This window comes from Poecile atricapillus, chromosome 14 (assembly GCF_030490865.1).
Source record: "Poecile atricapillus isolate bPoeAtr1 chromosome 14, bPoeAtr1.hap1, whole genome shotgun sequence".
NCBI lineage: Eukaryota > Metazoa > Chordata > Aves > Passeriformes > Paridae > Poecile > Poecile atricapillus.
Window position 1 is genome coordinate 13,647,756 of NC_081262.1, and position 24,238 is coordinate 13,671,993.

Sequence of the window (24,238 nt, forward strand, 5' to 3'; positions counted from 1 at the left end):
CTAGACCAGGATGCTCAATGGCTTTGGACACTGCCAGGGTTGGGGGAACATCTGCAACCTGTTCCAGTGCCTCACCCCCACCACAGTAAAGAATTCCCTCTGTGTATCTATTTCCCCCTTGAATGTGAATCCATTACTCCTTATCCTATTCCTTCAAACCCTGACCAAGAACCCCTTCAGACACTGCAACCTGCTGTGAGCTCTCCACGCAATTTTCTCTTCTCCAGGCTGAACAGCCCCAACTTTTTTTTTCCCCTTTATTCCCAAATCCGGAGCCCCCGCACGCTCATCCGCTGAGCCTCGGGGACATCCCGTGGCACGAAGGGGAACTGCAGAGGCACGGGAGGCGGGAACAGCGGGGGTGTGACCGCCGGGCCACCGTGACAGGACCGTGGTGGCCGCGCTCAGCCTGGGGACAGCGGGGACGCGCCGAGCCGGGATCACCGGCAGCGCTCCGGGTCTCCCATCCACCGCCGGCCGCGGCGGAGCCTGCTTAGCTTCCGAACACGTCCCGCTCAGCCCCGCCGCGCGTGCGCAGGCGCCGTGGCTGTACGGCGGCCGGGAGGGGCCGGAGGGCGCAGGCGCGGGGGCCGCTCCGCCGCCCGCCGTGTAAACAAGGGCCCGGCGGGGATGCGGCGGGACCGGGGCGGCCGCGGCTGAGGGGTGCAGCCTTCTGGAGGTGTTTCCTCGTCCTCCCCCCGCCGGACGGGGGTGGCGAGGGCCATCCCGCCATGAACTTGGCCGGGCAGAGCGGTGACGCCGGCAGCGGCCATCTGCTCTTCGCCAACTTCAACCAGGACAACACGTAAGGGGGGCTGAGGGGGGCGGGATGAGGGGGCCCGGGCCGGGGAGGGGGCAGCGGCTTGGGGGGGCCCCGAGCAGGCCTGGCCGCGGGATGGGGGGGGGGCGTGGTGGGGTCTCCCCGGTGCCGCCCCTTCCCATGGCGGGGAGCGGCGCTGGAGCCGCCCCTTCCCGGGGCCTCGGGGCTGGAGCGGGGCCGGGGACCCCGCAGGGAGGAGGGCTGGGAACGGCCTCCCTGTGCCCTCCGGCTTCACTGTGGAGCCGCGGAGCCAGGCCGCTCCTCCCGCCGGGACGCGCAGCTCTGGGCTTGTGGCAGCGTGGTGCCCTCTCCCTGCCCCGGCTCGCTGCCCTGCGGGAGCTGCTGCTCCGGCTCCGGGGGCATCGATCGCTGTTCCGTGGGGAAGGCGACGGAAGGAGGGCTCCTGCTGCTCCTTGCTGGTGTTCAGCCCTGGGAGGGCCTGACATGAAGCCCCAAGTCTTCCAGGACGTGCCAAGACTTCATCTAAAAGTTCCTCACAGCTGTCTTTTCATACAGTTATTTTATTGTGACCTGCTGTGTTGAAGCACTGAGACTTTGGCTTGAAGGTATTTTATGAGCCCAAGCTACTTTTGGTTTTGATTTTGAAAAGAGGCCTTTCCCTGATCCCTGAAACTGCACTTCCTTGGGCTTTGGATGGTTCAAGCTGCACGTCTCGCAAATTACTTAATCATTGCAGCATATTTAGATCAATTAGTGCATATTAGTTTTTATATGAGGTATTATAAAGCAATATTTTTAATTTAGGAACCCCCTATTAGTTGAGATTGGAGCACTGAGGATCATTTAAAGAAGGATTTGACAGTCTTAAATCCTGAGAGATGAAACTGGGGAGTAAGAACTGAAAGAACTTGTACTCGAGAAAGGAGTTTTGCTTTAGGAAGTGAGTAAGAGGAAATGATCTCAGATTGGCATCACAAAGTGTAGCCCACGTGTGTGGTGGAGGGTTTGTTTTTTTAACAACCTGTTCTTTTTGCAAGCAACAATATCTTGCCCTCACGAGGGAGATCTGTGCCTGTCCTCAGCACGTCCTGTAACATATGGGAGTTGTGAAGGTGAGAAGGTTATTTCTGGTGAGTGCCAAGCAGTTACATCACAGCAGGAGAGACTCTGTTTGCTCTTGTAGGTTTTGTTGGGGGTGAAGAGATGAGCAATTGGAGCTGGATAGGTTTGGGACAAGAGAATGTGATGGTAAATAAGTTGTGGTAAATGGTGGCAGGGAGCAGTAGTGCTCTGTGTATTTGTGAGTAAATTATTATCCATATATTGATTCAAGCCAGAGACTTTTGCAACTACTTTTCACATTTTTTCAGTGGGTGCCATATAGAGCTCACTCTCTCTGTCCATATAAAACATGTCCAAGTTTTGCCCAGCTACCATTCATTTTTTACATATTACTGGAAAAAAAAAACAAGCAGCAAGTCATAATAACTAGGGGATTTGTCACCTCTTTCTTCTGCAGTTTATAAAGGTCATTATATAAGTTTTTGAAGTTCAGCTCTGTTCTCCAGTGTGGCACCTCTGCATTTTCAGTTGCACCTTAGCTTTGTGGAGACCTTTGTGTATCTAGAGATCACTGAGTTGTGACCAAAAAACCCCACTTAATTTGAGAAAGAGTTGCAGGTTGACTTTAGAACAAAACCAAGACAGAAATAAAAAGAAACCAAATACAACCTAAACTTATCTAGGTGGGTTTTGGCTTGTGCACCTTGAAATCTTTCTTTAAGGAGTGCAGAGGTGAGTCCTTTATAACTTTGAGTTTATAGGGAGAGAAAAGGGTCACCTGGCTAATGATTTCATTCCTCAGTTGGGTGTGCTACTGCACTACTTTTCCCATTTCATTTTTGTGAATAACAAAGAAATGTTCTTTGATAGCTGGTTTGGAGTTGGTTTTTTGTATTCTAATATACATTTTGTCAATAAGTTATTATTTTTTTAAATATGATTGATATATAAATCACCTTAAGATTAGCTGATGAGAATTTTGGTGATATATCTTTTATATGAGGCAGACCTTGCCCATAGACCTTTGCAATTCCAAGTGTTGGGTTACTAGGTCTTTTGTGTCATTTTTGAATATTTGTGAATTCAGATGTCTGATTTAGAAATTACAGAAATATAAAAAAGCTAATTTTCATACTTTCATCTGAAAATTCTGAGATTAATTTAAAAGGCCACTTAATTTGAGATAAATGAGGTGGTTGATGATGTGGAACAGTCTCTTCTTACAGTGTCATAAATAAAACTCCCCCAACAAAGTAGTAAGTATAAAACCAGTCTTGCAGATGCCTTTGTGAGCAGCTTCTCAGTGAAACACTTGTCTGATGTGGTAAGTGGCCCAAACAACCAAGTTGCATTCAAGTTCCTAAACTGAGTAGAATTTAGTGGTTATGTACATTCTTTAAACAGAAGTTTATTTAATTTATTTTTTTTTTTCTGTTTCCCACCCATGATCTCTCCTAGTTTCTTGTTTGAGCAGAGAAACAAGAAAGCAGCTCTCTGGGTTTATAGTATACTATTCTATAGATCTAGGAGATCACAGTTTACCAGGTGAGAAGAGCTGAAAAGAACTTATTAGGAATGACTTGTACTTTCCCATGCTGGGCCTCAGAAAGCTCACCTGTTTTCAACTTTTACAGGTAACTGGAGCCCTTCTCCAGACAGGCAAGGTAAACAAATGTATATTCTTTCAGGCAGTATATGAAAGAGAAGCTTTGTTTATGTCTGCCCAGTCAGTAGAGCTCACATCATGCTTTAAGGTGCTTCAGTAATTAGAAAAATTGCTGACAGACAAAACTGGAAAATAAATGACATGGGCTCATTGTTATTACTACATTTAAAGCTTTTACCTTCACCCTAACAAGGTGCCAGTTCCACTCAGGCTTAACTGTCTTGCTTACCTGCAAGAGTAATCTCCTTGTGTTGGGAAAAGATGGGGCTTGTTACTGCTGAAAATAAGCATCAAGCTAACTTTTCTTTGGTTTTTTGAAGATTTGGTAATTATTTACTCTCTGCTGTAGGAAGATGAGCTTCATGGTGGCTCTCAGTCTTGGGAAATTGGATTGCTGGTAGAAGAATGTTGTCATCATAGAAGTTGCTTTTCCCAGTTGTTGCAATCCCTGGCGACTGAAGCAGATATCCTCTATCCTGCTTTTAGTCGCTTGGTTTTCCCAGACTTGGCTAATATTCATTCGTGGATGCTGTGTGTAGTGACATTGTCTCTTGGAATAGTATCTGCATTATTGCAAGTGTTGTCTTGCCTGTTTATCCCACATTGCCCTAAGCTTTATTTACATGAGAGTTTTGAATTACTGGCTGGGACTGGAACTCTGCCTGAAAACACTTCACCTATAACGCAGCAGAAGCGGTTGGTTTGTGGCTTCTCTTTGATACAATGTTTTCATTAAGTAAAAACACAGAGAAGGGTATTTTCAGAAGATGTTAGTGTGCTTGTTTTGGACCTAGCCCTTTTCCCCAGTGAATCAATCATTGCACAACTTGGCATGACTGGCATTCCCTGATTGAGAGGCAGAAGCTCCAGCTTGCAGATCAAAGTGGAGCAACCGATCGGAATTCGGGTGTCCCAGCAAAACCAGGCAGTGGAAACTTGTGGGTGGCCTCAGTGCTAGGTAGGTTTTGCAGCTGTAAATCTTTAACAATGGTACTTGGGAAGAAAAACCCGAGTGCAGTTTGTGTTACTTCTGGGAGAACTGCTAAAACTGAGCACAGATACATTTATGAAAAATTAAACACCTCACAAACTCTTAGAAGCCTTGAATCTCATAAGGGAAATGCTAATGGTTTAGAAGTTTGACTTTCAAGCAAAGCATGACTTCAAGATCTCAGAGCTTATATGTATCTATATTAGAGGTAAAATTTTCAATATTTAAACTGTTGCACAAGTGTTCTTTGGAAGTACTTACAAACGGTGTTTGGATTCAATTTACAAATATGCACCCACTTCCCCCCACCCACAAAATATAACCCCACCAAACAGCCTGCTTGTGAAATAACACCAGTGGGCAGACTAGAGAAGTTTTAGTCATCTTTTTTTAAAATAAGTAATTGTGTGACACCGTTTGGAAACAAAGTAGTCACTGCAGTTTTGAAAACAGACTCCTGATGAAAGGGGAAGAGGAAACCTTGTGTTTGGACTTCTAAGGAAAACACTGGTGTGTGCCTTATTGGCCAGGATTTCTTCAGGCTCTGTTTTCATTTATGTGTGGAGTCACACGTTATAGGTATCAGGCTGTATGTTTCTTCTTTCCAATTTAATTCTGCCCTTTATTTCCCAAATAAATCAATTTAATTCTACGTTGTGAGCAAATGCTGCTGTCTCTATATGCATCTGGCATGCTTTGTGTCCCAGAAGTTATATTCTCATTCCCTTATTCTGTGATGTTTGGATCTCTGTAGTAAACTGCTTGTGGTGGGAGGAACAAGGGTTAGGTGCTGAGCATTCACTCCTCTGCCTTTGTTTCTCCTAGGTTCAGGTGTCCTTCACCCGTGATCCTTGAGGACAGGAGAGCTCTCTATTCCAAGGAGACCTTAAAGCTAAACACAGACCAAAAAAAGGAAGGACAGAGCGTTCACGTAGCTCCTACACTCAGGGAGGATAGCTGAGAGAGACAACCGTATGTTGTGTTTCTTGCTGTTGTTGCAGAGGGCACAGCAGCTGAGGGGGGCTGGTCAGAGGAGCCATTCCTCACTGTGTGACCACTTGGATGGGGATTTGGCCCAAGAATAGTGATATTTACTTGGATTATGGACTTTCTGTTGTCCCAGCCTGCATGTTAAGTGATGAGCAGGCATGGTCTCCTTTTGCTGTAGCAGATTTACGTTTGTGGGTTTTCTTTTAATGCAGGAATAATGAGAAAATCTCCTGTGGGTTGTCAGAATGTTGCTGACAAAAACATTGAATGTATGAAGTTCTGTATCTCTTTTCCAAAATAATGACCTTTGATATTAAGAGATGTCCATGAGATGTTACAGCAGGTATTTTGGAGGGGGAAATAAAGCAAGATACATTTCCTTAGTAATTCCTTTGCAATTCTTATGTCTTCATTGATTTTTCTTTTATTATTATTGTTGTTATTATTATTATTATCATTATTATTTTTCCCCTCTTCATCATAAGCCAGAATGCTTTGTCTGTGGAAATTTACATTGGTTTTGAAATGAGATGGAACATTAGTATAATGAGACTGTATCATAATGAAAGTAGGCTTAATTAACCAGTTATTTAAAGTAGTAATGACTTTTAGAGTCATGTTTATGCTGCAGCTGCAATTGATTTAATCTTTGAGAGAGCTGTCCTTGTTAGGAACTTTCTGATTAATGTAGAATATTTCTGATTAGTAGTTAAGGTCCTCTGTGATATGGAAAGGGAAAAACTGGTTTTTTTCCTTCTATATGTATATTAAAGAAACAAAAGAAAAGCTTAGGATTCTAACCCAGCTGAAAAAACTTGTTCCTAAAGAGCCAGAGAGATTAAAGCAGCTGATTTGCCACTTTAGGGGAGTGCACTTAGAGTGAGAGTCAGCATCTTCCAATGACTGTGTGAAATCTCCCAGCACTGTTTGCTTGATGAGGATAGTTTTAATTATTTATGGTAGTCACTCTTGAAAGTACTATCAAGATTTATGTAGTCTTGGATCAGTCAGCAGCATTATCTCTGCAAAAAGTGGATAAACACAGTTCCATAAATCATGGCTATATTGATAATTTTGTACTGAGGAGACAACCTTAATGATGAAATAGCTCAGCGTCTACGGTCTAAAGTGTGTAATAGAGGCCACACATAATAGAGCTAAAAACCCACATGTGTATAGCATAATGTTAGAAGAAAAAAAGGCTGTTTTAGAGAATATTAATTTTATTTTCAATTTCAGTCTCTCATCAGCTTCTGAAAATCAGTGATCATAAAGCATAACATGCTGTAAAAGGAGTTTCTGATAAACCACAGCAGCTTCTTGTTGGCCTCTGTCTATCTGAGCAAGAGCTGAATGGCTTATTGATCATATTTCTTCCCCATATGCTTGCACATTTTTTCAGAGGTGAGGTAATTTTGGCTAGGTCCTTGTTTTGTGGATTTGGCCATTTAGCTGGCTGTGGGGTGTCTTAAGGGCTTAAGTGTAATATCAGTGCAGGGGAAGATGGGAGATTTAAATCACTGTGATTATGCTGGTATAATTCAGCCTAGTGGGTTCTTATTACATATAAAAAGCCTTTTTCCAGTAGTTTCATAAGAAGTAATTTAAGAGTACATTACCAAACCAACAAAAAAACCCCTCCAAAAGCAAGACTGCTGTTCCAGAAGAAGAAGGGGTTATTTTCCAGTTACACTTGTACACTGAAATGGGTTTAAAAACTTGAACTGCTCTATGTAAACAAATAATTTGACTTCATCACCTCGATCCTGAAATAAATAACAAAAAGCAGTTGTCATGGATGGAGAGGTCCATTCTGTGCTTCTGCATTTTGGGTTCTACTCAGTCTGATGATTTTTATCATGTACACAATTCTTGTTTGCCATTGTCTACAGCTCATTTGAATGAGATATCCTTGTAGGACAAGAAAAATGGGCTTCCTTACTGCTTTCAGTGATGCTGTAGGTAAAACAGTGATTCAGCAGTATTTTGAATTTAAAGCAGTAAGTACAATTCAGGAATCAGTTCTGCCTAGTAATACAAATAGCTGCTGTGTGGGATTCTCTGTGAGGGAATCATCCTGGGTCTTTTGTGGATCATTTATATTGCAAGGAGTCTTGTGACTCCATTTATTTTTAATTCTGCAGAGTGCTTGTTTACCTTTGCAAAGTGACAGTTTTGATATCATTCTTTGTTAAACTTTCTTTTGAGGAAAGCAGTAGATGATATAAGGAAAGCTGACTCATTGCTTTGTTTTACCAAATTAGAGTTTTGGGGTATTTTTCACATAATGTGAGTTTTTGTTGAGTTGTACAAAAGTAGTTGAGAAAACCACTGAAGTATCTTTGGTGGTTAATCAAATGGAGACTGCTGAACATACTGATTTTGTCTGGAGGAAAATTAAATTCAGTATTTCTAGGGTGACTTAGAGAAGCGACAACAAAATTTTGTTTTATGATCGCTTCTCTATCTTTAAGCCTAATATGCTTTTTTAATATCTTGGTTATTGAATCTGTGGAATTGAATCTCTTGCTTGCATGGTTCATATTTTAATTTGAAGGTTTAAACCTTCTCAAACGTAATTTCCTAACCAGATTGTGCCAGTTGTATTTTCTTGTAGAAGAGAAGGTCATACCATCCTACAGAAGTTGATTTTATAGCTTAATTTTAGAAGGTGAACGATATGAGGAAGAATTTTTAATCTTCTGGGTATGCTGAAACTTAAAAAAGACTCACTTTGGAGCCACGAGTGGAAAATACAGAAAGAACATGAAATCTAGGAATCTTCATTGTATTCCAAATGCAGCATTAATTGTTAGTGCATCTGAGCTGTAGAGAATCATCCTGCTGAGTTCAGAAAGGCATTTTTGGCAGGCTGACTGGCAGGGTTGGATTGCAGCCCTGTGTTGAATGATTTGCCACAATTTAGGGTATCGAAATGTATTTTATTGGAATTTTCCTCCATGTCTCTTGGCAGTAAGAAATATATGAACTATAAGCATAGTAATGCACTTCTGTAAAAATTTTACTGTTAATTTTCTTTATCTGTGGCATAAACTTGTCCTCCAAATGGGGAGGGGAAGCAAGAATGAGCCATTGTCCGCTGCCTTGATGTGTAAAGACCTGCAAGACAGGCTAAAGGTTTTTCTAGCTTAAAATTTAAGACCTGCCTTTGACTCTGGCTGGAAAAGCAATTAAATGGTCTGTGAGCTAAGTGTGAAAATTGAGTAATGGAGGAAAGAAGGATTTTTAGTCAGTTTTTTTAATGTTCTGCTATTGTTCAATCTGTTTAATATCAGTGACTGGCACTTTTTAGAGGGTGCCTCTGATCAAAGATTCAGTATGAGTATTTGTAAGGCTGAGACCTAACAATGGAGGTGCTAGAACATCATCATGTAAAGCCAGAGAAAATTAGAGTTGGCAGTCTTTAATTACTTTTTTTTTTTAATATGAAAACTCTTTTGGGATGCTCGGGGACGGTTACACTGTAAAGAACAAAAATCCCCAGACGGCCCAGTTTAAAAGGTCTTGGAGGTCACCTCTAATGATGAGGCAATGATGTAATTGGTTTGCATTACATTATTCAAGTCATCATCTTCCCTCCACACTAAAGCTTTTAGCCTGTGTGAAGAAATCACCGGTGAGAATTGGGCAGTAGGTTTACTTTAGGCTCTGAGCTCTTATTTCATAAACATGAAGCAGAATTCCACACCCCAATTCTGTAATTCTGAAGCTGTTTGGTCTAATCAAAATTGAGGTAGCTGTCTGTGTCTGTTATGGCTTTTTTGGACAAACTTTTTATCACTTTCTTTACTGAGCTAACCCAGCTGGAGGTTTAGAAGTGGGTAAGAATCTGTCCAAGGGTAATCACAGCTGATGGAGTTCATGTTCCTGACTGGCATGTTTCTTTTGCAGATCCCTTGCAGTTGGCAGTAAATCAGGCTACAAATTCTTCTCCCTTTCTTCTGTGGACAAATTAGAGCAGATCTATGAATGCAGTGAGTATTTTTTTTTTCTTTTCTTATTTTTTTTAGTCTCCTCAGTTGGCTTAATGTGAGAAGAATAAGAAATGTTTCACTTTTTCACAGGTTGTTTGATATTGGCATAAAAGGAACCTGAAGTGTAAATACCACATAAATACAAAACAGTAATTGCAGGCAGGGTAAAACTACGAAACAATGTTCTGTATTTAAATTTAGCTGGTATGATATGACATTTGGTACTATGAGCTATGAGAGCTCTGCTTTTCTAATTTTATGTCCAGCCAGGTTACATAGCTGGGCATAAAATAATAATTTACTCATGTGAGAGAATGTATTTTGGGTCTTTATACTGGTTGTTGGGGCATGGAAGCACTAATACACCTTTATCAAATAAGAAAACAAAGCCTTAGTTATATTTTTAATCCTAATATTTTCTATTAGAAAATGATGCTTTAGCATGATGGCTTGCTCATCCAAAAGGGTGAATAACTCAGATTCCCATAACTTTTCTATAATGATCACAGTTGAGTAGGATCTGAGGTGAAATGGAGGGAAGCCTGTGGGAGAAGTGGTATCCCCTGTTCTGCCAGCAGTTCATAGACTTCCCTTTTTTGAGATGCTAATAAGTCAGCTATGAATGCTATGCATGAGTATCCTTGCTTTCTTGTAAACTCCATGTGAGCAGGTGGTACCAATTGCTGTGATGTCAGCATTTATAGTGGGATCCCATGACAGAGTTGTCCTCAGACTCCATTCCCAAAGTGACCTGACCCTGTGGCATGTGAAGTTTGGAAATGGGGTGTGACTCAGATCACCCATTACCTGGGATGACAGCCGGCTTCTGTACACAGTCAACGGAGAGAAGTAATTGTGAGGTTCAAATTAGGCACCTGTGGTTGGGTTAAATAGTGTTGTAGCTACATCTTCCTATTTGAGTCATGGTCTGGTTTTACTGGTTAATAAGTGGCTTGGATTCCATTTTCTGCTGTGGAGTTTATGTACCTGACCTCTGCAGTATGTCAGGCACTTACAGTATCTGGCCTCATATCACCCCAGGAGATGGTGGAGATGATTCCCTGTTACACGAGACACTGAAAAATATCCTGTGAGGTCGGCTGCACTGGGTAGTCCTTGAGAGAAAAAGTACAGATTGGATAAAGTGCCCTGTTGAACATCTTGCAATAACCTGATAAAAGCAGCTGGAATTGGAATTTTGACCTGCTGATTCCAGTCTTGTCTTCAGACTGTTCTGGGATGCTTGTATTGACTTAAGCTCTTGGACATTTTAACTTTTCTGAGTGTTAAGTCTGTGAAAGCTGAGCACAGATTATGAGGTAACATTCAGTAGAATGTTTTGTGTTGGAAACAACCTTAAAGATCATCCAGTTTCCCTATCCCAGGTTGCTCCAAGCCCCGTCCAACCTGGCCTTGGACACTTCCAGGGATCCAGGGGCAGCCACAGCTTCTCTGAGCAGCCTGTGCTAGGGCCTGCCCACCCTCACAGGGAAGAATTTTTTCCATGTACTGAATTTCCCCTCTATGAATTTGAACCCATTACTCTTTGTCCTCTCACTACAAAATAATCTGATGGCTTGGCCTGTGGAAGCCAGGCAGTCTTGGCTCAAAGCAGATCAAAATATCAAGAGGCCTTCATTTTCTTTGTGTGAGTCAACCAATTTTCAGTCTTGGACTTGCAAACCATGCCTGTTAAAACTTGATATGAGGGTGGAGGGCTTCCTGTGCATTGGGTACCTCCTTTCCTCAAGGAAAGGTGTCTTGAGGCCTCTCAAATACGGTGCCTCCCACTTTCCAGTTTAATTTAAGTGGGTCTAAAGACTTCTTGTGTTGAGTGAGCCCTGCTAAGGACCCCTCCTTCTCTTCTGGAAGATTGATCTGCCAACTCTTGTGTAGGTGTTTAAACTAAACTGCAGAATATGCCTCAGCTGTCTTGTGTTTGAGAGGAATACAAAAAGAGATGGGAGATTCAGCTGCTCCCATCACTGATTTCTCCTCTGACTGCAAATCTCCTGACTCCCTGTGCAGTTGATCCCGCTGTAAAAACAAGCATTAGATTGGAGGGTGCTTTAAGGCTTAATAAATGCTTCTAACATGCTTCATGTTCTTGGATTAAAAATGGAATAAAGGCACAGCTGATCATAATCTAGCTGGTTCTAACCAGCTCTTGTCTGTGATGCTACATGCTTGTGTTTATGAAACTAATCTTGTTATGTGTTTGCTTGTTCTCCCCTCGCTGCTGATACTTAATTTGTTTTGCAGTTCTTTTTGTTCTTACTCTGTTTTGAATCTGAGTTTCTGGCAATGCTCAATTGTGTAGTGTAAAGGAGATAATCCTAATAGAAAAAAAAAACAAACCTGAGTAACAGCATTGCTATAGGGCTTTAGTGCTGCTAAACATATTATTAATTCAGGTCAGCAGGATGGGCAGTATAGCCTGGTACCCTCTTGAATAGTTGCTGTTGGGAAGCATAAAATTACTTGGCAGCTGTGAAGAGATTTTATCTCTTCTTCCTGTTAAAGGAAGACAAAGGAGCAGAGGTGCATCCTGTATTTTTAAAGTGGATTTAATTAAATGCCCATCACAAAGCCTTTTTCTAAAGGTAACTGTCTGTATTATAATCTTTTTATGGTGAGACTGAAGGATTATCAATACCTTTGAGGCATTTTGCTTATTGAAATTTTTTTCTTCTGTCTGGTGGCTTAGTTGTTGATAGTGCTCTTCCCTGTGTGCCTTCCCTGCTGCCCACCCTTCCCATCAGTGCAGCATAGGGCAGCACTTTTTCCATATGAATCCCTGCTGCTGTTCTTCTTCTGAAATGCCAGTTCTCCTGCCAGCTTGGGAGGGTGATAAATCCCAGAAGCTGTGTCTGAACACTTGTCCCTGGATGGGGAAAGAAGCTGTGCTCACCCTGGAGCTCAGAGCACACTGTGGGGTTTGGGTCTCTGTGTGCTGGTATTCTGACTCTTGTAAAAGGTTGTCATCATTTTGAAGGACTCCAGGCTTAGATGGAAAGCTGATAACCCATCCTGTAAAATATTTGAGAGTCTTTAATGTAACTGCTCTGATTCAAGGAACACGGACCTCTGCATTTCAAAGTCTCTGCATACATTTATTGAAGCAGATTTTTGTATTTCTTTTTCATGTGTTTTGTGTAGTATCAGAGAAATGGAGAACAATTCCTTGAAAACAAAGTAATTACTAAAATGCATTATCCCTGTTGCATGAGAAAATTGAATTTTCAAAGCCTCTGTGAGCTGTTATGTCTTCTCTGGAAAAGTACCGTATTAAATACAAGATGTAGATAAAAGTCAATTATGTAGCATGGAGTACTGAAAATGCAGAGTGTAAGCCTACTCCTTTTTCATAAGCAGGCTGTTTCTCTCAAAAAAAACGTAGAACATTAAATATTTTCTGTTCATTTTCTTTAAATAACTGCCCAGAAAAAGTACTTTGAAAGCAGACGTGTCCCAAACTGATGGCAGTGTCATATACTGAGAATGTTGAACAGAACATTTTTTCATGGAATTTCTGTCAATGCTGATGAGAACAGTGCAAATTAATTACTTAATGTTTCTCTTGGCCAAAACAGAAGCCTTCAGAAGCAAGCTCTTTTGGGTTGTTTTTTTTGTTGTTGGTTTTTTTTTTACTGGCAGTTTTATGGTTTGGAATGTGTTAAGCATTGAGCTAATCCAGAAGCTGACTTCTGAAAAATTTGTTCTGATGGATCAAGGCCAAGTGCTCAAGTCACTTGTCTTGATTGGGTTCTGTAATGAAAGGGCAGGTGTAGCCAGTGGCTGTGAAAGAGCTGCAGAGCACGGTAAAACTCTCTCTAGCTCCTCACTGCCCTGAAAACTGTGTCCACTGTGTTCCTGGGGTTTTGGAGAGGAGCTTTATGGGATGGAGAGGGAGGCACAGATGTCAGGATAACTGGTGGTGGGACTTGGCCTCCTGCCAGCATGGCCCAATGCTGTGATCAAATGCTCTGAAAGTGCTTCTCTGCCAGGGATCCTGGACTTTGCTCCCTCCTGCTGTCTCCTCACACAGGGATTTGTGTTCCTCCTTTGCTTTCAGTGCTCCCATAGTAGAAACACTTGGCAAATCTGATGTTTTATGGCTCTGCATGAATGCTGGGCATCAGTGATTCCTGCACAAATTGCTCTTAGGACCTGTCAGGTAAAAGATGATATGTGTGGAAATGCTAATTGGTGGCTGCAGCAGTCTTGTACTGTAACATTTCTTCATGGAGAGGTAAATGGAAATGCCAAGGGTTTGGGTCATCAGAAACTGCTTCAAGCATAATACAGCTTTAAAAACAAAACCCAAACACGTGCACAAAAAAAGCCCCCAAAAAATTTGCTTTCCTAGATTTCTGCAGAGATAAAAGAAGATTGTAAAATTCTGGAATTTGACAATTTTCTGGGTTTTGTAGCTTTGGGATTTTTTTTTCTGTTGGATTCTGAGCATGGGGAGTAGACACTGTTCTGAACCATAACCTTGTGTAACACCTTGGGAAGGGGGGAGGAAATCTTTGGAAATCAGCATTCACTGTGTAGGTTTTCTGCTTTAAAAGCCTGTCCCATGTCCCACTTTGACTCTGAGCTGTTGTGTCAGAATGTTTGTGGTGTTAAACTGTATTTTTACATGGACTGAATCTTTGATTCTATGATTTTCTTAGACAGTATTTCCTGTTGATGTGCATCATTCTTCTTCCCTGAAATGTCCCTCTGTATTTTTCCCTCGTTCCTGTGATTCCCCAGCTGACACAGAAGATGTGTGCATTGTGGAGAGACTCTTCTCCAGTAGTCTGGTGGCCATAGTTAGCCTTAAAGCTCCACGCAAGCTGAAAGTTTGTCACTTTAAGAAGGGGACAGAGATTTGCAACTACAGTTACTCCAACACCATCTTGGCTGTCAAACTCAATAGACAGGTGAGTAGTGGTTCTGCCTAGGTGGAAGTGTGGGAAAGGGGTTGTGGATCTTATTCTGGCATTTCCACTGCTGACTGATGTCCCTTCCTTTAGTGACAGAATTGCTACTTGAAATTTAGTAGTACTTTTCCAAGTGTGGCTCCTGGCATCTCAATACTTGTATTTGATTAAGTATTTTTGGTTCTGTGTTTATGTATTTACTTGGGGAAACACCCTGAGTAAACTGGCCATGCTTTGAGTAGGACATTGGACTAGAGACCTCCTGAGGTCCATTCCAGTGTGAGTCATCCTTTCATCCTAAATTTGAAAGTATGTAAAACTGACATTTTCTCTTCAGGCCAAAATTTAAAGTTATCTATTAAATTGTTATGGTTGCAAGTGCTGTTTGCTGAATTCTTCTCAAAAAATAAAATCTAAAAAACGTCATGCAACTGGTGAATTTTTCAAGTACTTGGAAGCATAGTTTGCTGTATGACTAAACCATGAGTGGGCTCTTCAGCAGATACACACTTCTCTGTCTTTAGCCAGTTCATTCAAACTAGAAAGAATGGCATCTGAACGAGAAAATCTTAATGTCTGTCTTTGCCCCCAAAAAATGAGTGTAGGAGGAGGGGTTTCCGGCTTAAAGTCATGAGAGAAAGAGTGGGTAATTTGATTTCTGGCACAGGCAGTTAGTGTAAAATGAGTAATGTCTAGTTAGTCATCCACATGTAGTTTACAAAGTAAATGAGATGATGAAGGACTTAGTAAGAGTTTTTTAAAAAAACACCATTCACAATTTATTATGGATAAGTTACAGGCTTTATGAATGGTTAAAAACTCTTGTCTGTTTTCTCTGTTTAGCAAAAACAGAAAGTAATTTCCATTATTTCCACATGTAAATTGGTACAGAATAATAATTAAGTGAAGGTTTCTGGCTTGCTGGCTTAAACTAGTAATGGGAATGTCTTGGGTTTGCACTGGTGAGGTTGAGGGAAGTGGGGTGCAGTGGTCAGTTCAAGTGACCATGGGCAGTGTTTGTGTCAAGAGCTGGATCTTGTGTATCTTCTGTCAGACTCTTACTTCTCCCCATCAGGTGGATACAACCTCTCCTCTATTGGAAGGTACCTGCTGCATTTTGGGATAGAATTTTTTTAGGATTGATAAATCTATATGAACTCCATTTCCACGTCACCATTTTGTCCTCTTTCCCTTTTCTAGAGGCTGATAGTATGTCTGGAAGAGTCTCTTTATATACACAACATACGAGACATGAAGGTATTACATACAATCAGGGAGACACCTCCCAATCCTGCAGGTAAATGTGGTGGTAGAATCAGCAGAACTCTGGAAAGTGCTTTCTGTGTCAGTGTATGAGGTTCCCTACAGGGAACTGTGGTGTTAATTCTGCTTTCAAATGCAGTAACTAATGTGAGTGTTGTCTGAAAACCTACATGTTTGATCCAGCTGAGAACAAGAAGCAGACTCTGCCCTAAACTGCATCTTCCCAGCATTTTGGTCTCCTGGAGTGGATGTGTCAAAATGTTAGAAAAAAACAGGGGAGATAAAAACTGGATTTTGACAGAACTTGGTATAGTTAAAGACTTTGTCAGGTTAATGCTTTAGGAATCATGGCAGACATGGAAAGTTCTACTGTTTAATCAGTTATTGTAGTTCTATTGGCATTCTTCCTTTTCTGTTTTATATTAAACAAACTTATGCTAAATAGTTGAATATATTGCAGGTTGACTCTGAGATTACTCATCTTTGTTTCTATTTCTGTTGATAATTTGAGTTACTTTTGTGACACTCAAGCACACAATCAGAAGGGTTTACTGCCTAAGTCTTGGAATTTGCCTGTTTCTAATCCTGTTTCTGCATCCCTTCTAGGGTTGTGTGCTTTATCAATAAACAATGATAATTGCTACCTGGCCTATCCAGGAAGTGCAACTATTGGAGAAGTACAAGTCTTTGACACCATCAATCTGGTAAGAATGCTGTTTCCACCTCTAAAGATGCAGGTTTTGAAAATTACATAACTTGCTCAGAGAGGAATTATTGGACACTTAGGTTTGTGTGCAACAGTTTGCAGCATCTCTTGCTTCACAGAATGTCAGCAAAGAAAAGTACAAGTGCTAATACTAGATTTGATTGAATAGAATTGGGCAAATGGGTGGAACCAAGTAATTTCTATTTGAATTGTCTTCCTGCTGCTTGTACTCTGTATATGCCTCAGTGATAATTTTATGTACTTAGTTACTGAAAAAAAAATTGAAGCTGCTGTCCAGAAAGTAAGACTTTGCCTTGAATTTGCTTAAATATGCAGTCACATGTAGCTTTTAACCTGTACTGTTCTAAGGTTCTATTTTATTGATTCACTGCAGAGAGCTGCCAATATGATCCCAGCTCATGATAGTCCCTTGGCTGCTTTGGCATTTGATGCAAGTGGTACTAAACTTGCCACAGCCTCAGAAAAGGTAAGGGAGCTTTTGATTGCCTTGCCAACAGTGATAAAAATCAAATTTGTCATTAAGTATTTTAAGTGTGCACAGTTCCATGTGCAAGTGCCAGAAACGAAGGCTTACAGTTAAAACGGGAAATGTAAGTTAAGATCTGTTACTGATATTTGACACTATTTCCATGCTGTGACATGTTGGATAATAAGGTTATTTTAATAAAATACTTTAATCTGGCTGTAATTAGGGCAGTCCTCTGAGTTTTTCTCCCTTTAGTGCAGGATACTTATTAGAAATTAGTTGTCTTGTTTTGATGCTGTCTTCCTAATGAAAACAAGACAGTTAAAATCCAAATGGAGAGAAGCACCTCACTAGTCTTTGGCATGTGATGACAAATTGTTCATGTAATGTGTGTAAATTAGAGAGTCTGAAGCCTCTGCTCTTTGGGTAATAAGCTCAGACTATAAAGGTATAACTGATTGCATCTGATAAAGGCACAAAGACATCCAAGTGACTGCACTCATGGTACTTGTCTAGTGTGCTCGTTTTCATGATCAAATATGATAAGAAGGGCTGGTTTTGATGCACAGCTTGTTCTCTGCATTAGTAGCTCCCACCTCTTGTTTCTGTACTCTTCAAACACATCCTACAAACAAGCTCCATAAATACTTCATGTAGTATCTGGGCTGCATCACAGCAATGAGTTAACAGCAAAGTGGTTTGCTGCTTCCAGTTGTACTCTGCTCACTAGAGCTAGTGCACAATAAATGAACTTGAAATGAAAAATGATCTATTTATTTTTTTTCTTTGCAGGGGACAGTAATAAGAGTGTTTTCCATTCCAGAGGGACAGAAACTCTTTGAATTCCGAAGAGGAGTGAAGAGGTAAAGTTCAGCTGGGTTAATTATCCTACACCCATTCCTTATGGTTGACTTCCAGTATGTTCAGCAATTGAGCTGGCATCCTGATTTTTTTGCCTGTTTTCATCTTCATTCATCCCTGCATGTATGCTTATAACAGTTTCAGCTTGAATGTTTTCCAATTTCATTCCTTTGGACTTGGCTATTCTACAAATCAATCCTGTCAGAATTGTACTCCCTCTTGCCTTTTAAAAATTTATTGGTGAGGGAACTTGTTTAAAGTGGGTCACCTTTTGTAGGATATATTGTATTGTTATGGAAATTGGAGGCAGTACATCTAATATTCCTGCTCTCTTTTAAATCCTTCTAATGCTGTGGCCATTGATAGCCATTGTGAAATGGTGTTGTGGTTTGTGGTAGCAATAAGTCTGTGCTTCTGCTGTACTTTTTACAGGGTAAGACTGAGTTCAGAATGTTACTAATTGATCCCATATCTGGTAAACATCAGAGCTGCACATCATTAATCTTATGCTTGAATAGCTGCAAGAAATTATCAGAGAATTCAGAATGCTTATTATTGAAGGGATTTTTTTCTTACTTGCGAAGTAGTGGTGACTTTAGAAACCTTCTTAACTAAGCCAAATAGTTTGACTTCCTTGTTTTTCTTCTCTTTTTTTCTTTTTTCCTAGGTGTGTGAGCATCTGTTCATTGGCTTTCAGCATGGATGGCATGTTTCTGTCTGCATCCAGTAACACGGAGACAGTGCATATCTTCAAACTTGAGACTGTGAAAGAAAAGTAGGTTTCAAAAGTGCCTTAGATTTTTCAAGGAAAAGGCTTCAAAGTTGACTGTACTCAACAGAATGAGTTCTCAAAAGTGTGGACAGACTTCTTTTGAACTTTTACTGTAAAGTAAAGGGCATAAGAAGTCACTTATGAATCAGCAACTGCAGCTGAGCTGTGTACTGTTCTCCCACTGAGTAGAAAAGGTGTTTTTCTGCCAAAGAGAACTTGGCCATCCTTCACAGAGGAATGTGGAGCAGTTTTAACATTTTCAGTTACATTTGTTTCACCTTCCTTGACATCCATATGGGAAGAGCTATCTCAGCAATGCCTTCCAGCTGCATAAGGCTTTAAAAGGCACTAAGTTGTAAAATGCTCCTATTTATGATTTGAGAGGACAGTCTTCATTCCATTTCAGTGGAAGTTATTTGAAACAAAATTGTTGCTTAGTGATAAACAAATTAATAAAATCCTGAAGCATAGCACTTTCCAGTAGATTCTGCTCTTGTATAATGAATGTTATAAAAGGCAGTCTTATATGCAGAAGTATCAGTTTATAATCAAACATGCTTAAATAACAGGCTGAGGGTATTGGAGGACACATTTTGTCCTGTAGCATAAATGAAGTGTGTTAGAATTCTCAAGGGTGTTAGTTATTTCTGAAGAGAAACAGCTGCTTAATATCTTTTAAAATGAAATGTTTTCAAGTGTTTACACACTTTTCTCTCTAAAGTGAAGGCAAAGTGGGTCACTTTTCTCCTCTGACTTTGTAGACCTCAGGAAGAGCCTACAACCTGGACAGGTTACTTTGGAAAAGTGCTGATGGCCTCAACGAGCTATCTGCCCTCTCAAGTAACAGAGATGTTCAACCAGGGTAGAGCCTTTGCTACAGTCCGTCTGCCCTTCTGTGGGCACAAAAACATCTGTGCACTTGCCACGTGAGTACAGAAATGGAGCCTGCACTCCCCACCCTGCTGGGCTGCTCAGGCTCTGGAGAGGCTGCCACTGTAAAACACAGTTTCATCTGCAGCAGAGCAATGGGTCACCTGTGATCATTCCAGTTTAAGAGCAATGTGGCAGAGCTAGCACCTCTCAGTGCTGTGAGAGAAGGAGGAAAGGACATAATATTTGGATAGGAATAGCCCATTTCTAAGTGTTGTTTAAAGATGTCTTCTAAAGATGTCTTTTAATTTTGAAACAAGAATATTGAGAACAAACCCGTGGGCTTTTATGGCATTTGCTTCCATTAGTGCTATGGGGAGTGATGGTGTATGTTGTTAGTGAATTGCAAAATTAGGCAATCCAGCCTAACCATTAAAGAAGTCTTTGAAAGCAAGTTCATATAATTCTTGTCTTTAAAACAGCATAGCATTCATTAAAGTTAATTTTGAGGACTAAATCTAATCTTTTATGCTGTCTTCCTCAAAGGCAGGTCCCATTTGGCACAGCTACCAAAGTAATAGTAATGAGCAGTAGTAAACTTATTTTGTGGGGGTTTTATAGTTTTTTATGCTAAATTGACTTCATGTCTGTACTCTCACTCCTCTGATCTCAAAGCACCCTTTAAGCAATAATTAAGCTTTGTAACATTTCTCAAATAAGTAAATCCTTCCCGTTAGAATATTTTTCTCTGGAGTTGCACAGAGCTTGATAACAGGATGGTAACTTCTGAATCTGTTTTACTGAGTTCTATGTAATTGCTTGATTCCTGTGGCATCCTGTTAGCCCCAAAATGTGGTTATGCTGTAAATTTTTTACACACAGTTCTTTCCTGGGTGCTCTAACTGTTACCAGCTTTCTCTGTCCAGGAGCAAAAGGGTGGAAATAATGCCTTAAAGTCATAGAGTCATTTAGATGGAAAAACCCTCTGACGTCAAGTCTAACCATTAAATCATGAGAAGGGAGGAGAGCATGCTTTCTTATGTTATTTAATAATCTGTTCTTTAGTAACTTCTACTCTAAACCTTTGTAGAATTCAGAAGATCCCTCGTTTGCTGGTGGGAGCTGCTGATGGGTATCTCTACATGTACAACTTAGACCCCCAGGAAGGAGGCGAGTGCACACTAATGAAGCAGCACAAGTAAGTCCACGTTAGCTGAGAACTGTTGTATTTTATTTCCTCTCAAAATCCAGTTTCTTCTCAAATTTAGTTGTGTTCTGGAAAAGTCTAACTTAGAACAGCTCATTTCTTCAAACTAATCTTTTTCCAGACCTCTGACATGAATGAGTAACTTCAGAATCCCCCTGAGCCTTCCTTCCAGGTATCCACTACACCAAGCACCGCTTTACCAGCAGAAACTTAACCCTGTCCCGGTGCAGGGAGGGATCAATCGCTGTTCCCTCTGTGCTCCTGTTTCCTCTTGGCACTTTGAGTTGAGTTACTTAAACAAGAATTTGAAACGTGTGACACCATCCTCTTCATCAATAAATGAGGTGGTTACAAACATGAGAAAGATCTTACTCTGACTTCACAGAGGGAAAACTGGCCTATGAAATTATCCCTGTTCTCTCTCTGCTGGTGTCCTTATTAAACTTCCTTGCATATAGGCCAGGCAGCTGGTGTTCTGTAATAGTACTGTAGAACACTTGGAGAAGTAGGACAATGCACTGTTTTTCAATAAGGGTTGGCAGGAATAGCTGGGTAATACAGTCAAATTACTTGATCAATCATAGAATTAAAGATAATAACTCCTGATGATAATTCAGGTTTGCAGCTTTGGTCAACCTACAATTACGGTGTACAATCATACATTTATCTGAATATTTGAAGGCATGACCTCTGGTTAGAGATGAAGTGAAGCCTCATACAGGGAAGCTTTTACCAAGCTCTTAATCTTTGAAATGCTCTAACAACTTTCTCTGGAGGGCTATCTGTGTATGAAGCAACTGCTTCTGTTGTGACAGAGCTCAAGATAACCTATAATATTGCTGATTGGAATGGGGTTTTTTAATCATGCAGTCTTGTTTTGAGTCTTTTCCTGCTATGAGCTGCTAGGATTTAGATCCTGATGCTGTGTCAGAGGCAAACACGATGCTGATGAGTCTTCAGAGAAATACCAAGTGTTGTCAGCCTCAGGAACAGAGGGACCAAATTCCTCCTGTTGCATTTCTGTATACATTATTCTTGCACATCAGATGAGCTATTTTCCTGTAGCTACCAGCTCAAGCTGTCTTGTGCCCAGGCAGATCACCTCTCCAGCTAATCTCTCCCTTCCTGGCAGGCTCGATGGCAGCATGGAGCCCGCCAATGAAATTCTGGAGTCTGCATCCCACGACCGGCCGTTGGTAGCGCAGACGTACAGTGCCGCTGTGACTAAAGGTACATATGTGCCTTCCTCACCCACCAGGCATGGTAAGGAGAAGGCTGGGAATGGGGCAGGGAGCACCTCTGCCTGTTGCTTCCTTCTAGATGGCTGCGTGAGCTGGTCCACGTCCGCACCGAGCTTTGCGTAACCACGCGTGCGAGGTGGAGCCTTGGTGAGCAGTAGGAAAAGAGCACTCGTGGTGTGCAGTAGCTTTCTGTAGGTGGATGGATCACTTGTCTTTGCTGCTTTCGGGCTAGAATTTTGTCTTGAGTTGTGGTTGGTTGCTGTAGTGATAGTTTCAGTACTTGCCACATGGTTCTTGAGGCAGTTCTGCACCCAGACCTTGTGCAAAGCACTGAATTATAGCTCTGCTCCCTTATTTAAAAAAAAAAAAAATTATGAAAAGTTGATAAATGCTGCTGTTGTTCCTTTATGGGAACAGTGACCTTTTAGCCTGATTCACTGCTCTGTTGAATCAAGAGGATGAGAACTTGGTTAATGCTGCAGCTCTCCAAGTCAGTGGTGCTTTTCCACATCTGGCACCCAGCTTTGCACGCTGTCAAGGGAGGGCAGTCAGCACTTACCAACGTTTGTACTGCCCTGCATCAGTGGAGACTGAAAACACCAGCCTGCCCAAAGCTCCAGGATGCATTGCACACACACAGGAGTTTAATTTTGATCATGAACTGCTCTTGGCTTGGAGAAACAGTCACGAAACAGAGTCATGATAAAAACAAACATAGGGTGGCAGTGAAACTATTTCAAGTAATGCCTGGTACTTCAGCTCTACTCATCCACTCTGGATCCAAGCCTTAGTTTGTTGCTGCTGATTTCCCAACTCCTTGTTCCTTTCTCTCCAGCCTATACGGATGATCTGGGTGCTGTGGGTGGAGCTTGCCTGGAAGATGAAACCAACTCACTGAGATTGGACGAAGACAGTGAGCATCCCCCCATGATCCTTCGGACAGACTAAACTTGGACCTGTGAACTCACTCCTGAAGCAGAGAACACTGGCTTGACGTTTCTTGAGGAATCTCGTGTTATGCTGCTATGAACTTTGACATGAGTTGGGAGAGAGGATGACAGACTCTTACAGTTTTAAGTCGTAGCTGTAGTTCTAAATCTATACAATTGGAAAAATATATGGTTTTCAATTCAGTGGCTTTTAATCTTGCTTATCTATTTTAGCTGTGTTTATTTTTTTTTTTTTTTGTTGCCAAAACCTGCTGTTCGTGCAGCCCTCAGAGCCTACTTAGCTTTGCATGCATTCATGTGCCAAGCAAGCATAGGAGGGGGAGAGAGAGAGAGAAGCCACTTTATAACAAACTCAAGTTTGTATTTTTTTTATATATGTATATAATATTTAGCCTACATAAGGAAGGAGTAGAGAAGTGGTTCTGGAAGCTGAGACTAGTTCTGCACTGACAAAGGTCCAAATGGTTTCCTGTGCATGGGCTTGCAGGCATACCTAGTGACTGACATGCAACCTTTCAAATGCAATGGCCTGTTTTTTTTGGGTTCTCCCTTCCCTTTCCTGGACCATTTTGTTAATTAAAATTCCTTCTGAATGTTGTGTATTTGTGGGACTGTTCTGTTTGTTGGGATGGAAAACTGGAAGTGTTTCCCTGCGTAAGGATATAGAATATAGAAAGTGCCTTTACAGGGAAGGAAAGGAATTGCTGCAGGAAGAAGAGCTAGAATGAGGAAAGGTTAGAGAATCTTGTCTTTAAACCTTTGGTACTTGGGTGTTTGTAGCCTGTGGTGGCTGATAAGCTTGTGGGTTTTTGAGAAAAGACTTGGAATGCACTTTCTTTCCTGTAGATTGTCCTGTTTTCTTGGCAGAGTAGCAATAACCTTTTTTTATACCTTTTTAAATTATCCAAAGCAAGGATTCTGTCAGGCTGGAGAGAAGTCCCTGTAGAGTTTGGCAGCCCAGCTCTATAAACAGCCTTAAGGTTTCCTGCTAGAAGGCTCTCAATTCCTGCTTCTTCTCAATCTGGGGCTGAGACTGCTCTAATAGTGAAAGTTCTTGGGATTTTTTTTTCAGATATTGATGTAAATATAAATGATTTTGAAAATTCACTTCTGGGTTCTCTACTGCTGCATAACAATGCTTTTCTTTCTGGTTTTTTTTTTTTCTGTTCCCCCTCTCATCAGAGTACTTCTTATGATACACTCAAGGACTGGTAGTTTCTTCAGCAGTTTTGGAATAAATCCTTAACTGTCCTGACACTGTCTAGGGCTTTCCAAGGCTGAGCAGTGCTGCAGACTATTTTTAGGGTTGTAATGTGCCTTCTCTTAAGTCTTGGATAACAGTTATTGAGCAAGTGATTAGTGAAGTACTTGGTGAGTGTTACTTCCCTTTGCCAAAACAAGCCTGCTTTGCCTTCCATGTAGCAATGTGGGTTGTTTCCTTTCCCTCTACTGACTGCTTGCAAAG

The 24,238-nt window shown here is 41.3% G+C and overlaps 1 protein-coding gene across 5 annotated transcripts; it reads left to right on the plus strand.

The window, feature by feature from the left end:
- The first annotated feature begins 541 nt into the window (after positions 1 to 541).
- WIPI2 (WD repeat domain, phosphoinositide interacting 2) lies at positions 542 to 23,371 on the plus strand. 5 transcript variants are annotated; one of them, XM_058849265.1, is made up of 14 exons: positions 542 to 805; positions 5,326 to 5,472; positions 9,403 to 9,485; positions 13,561 to 13,662; positions 14,165 to 14,416; positions 15,617 to 15,713; positions 16,286 to 16,383; positions 16,780 to 16,872; positions 17,665 to 17,735; positions 18,401 to 18,508; positions 19,267 to 19,431; positions 20,466 to 20,573; positions 21,715 to 21,812; positions 22,659 to 23,371. In XM_058849265.1, exons 4-14 carry the CDS (start codon positions 13,600 to 13,602, stop codon positions 22,769 to 22,771), a joined length of 1,266 nt encoding a protein of 421 aa, XP_058705248.1. In that variant the 5' UTR covers positions 542 to 805; positions 5,326 to 5,472; positions 9,403 to 9,485; positions 13,561 to 13,599; the 3' UTR covers positions 22,772 to 23,371. The 5 variants fall into 5 exon arrangements, with proteins under 5 accessions (XP_058705248.1, XP_058705249.1, XP_058705245.1 ...); XM_058849266.1 differs by lacking the exon at positions 13,561 to 13,662 and having other exon boundaries at positions 543 to 805; positions 21,715 to 21,845; XM_058849262.1 differs by lacking the exons at positions 5,326 to 5,472; positions 13,561 to 13,662 and having other exon boundaries at positions 543 to 805; positions 14,247 to 14,416; positions 21,715 to 21,845.
- Positions 23,372 to 24,238: the final 867 nt, after the last annotated feature.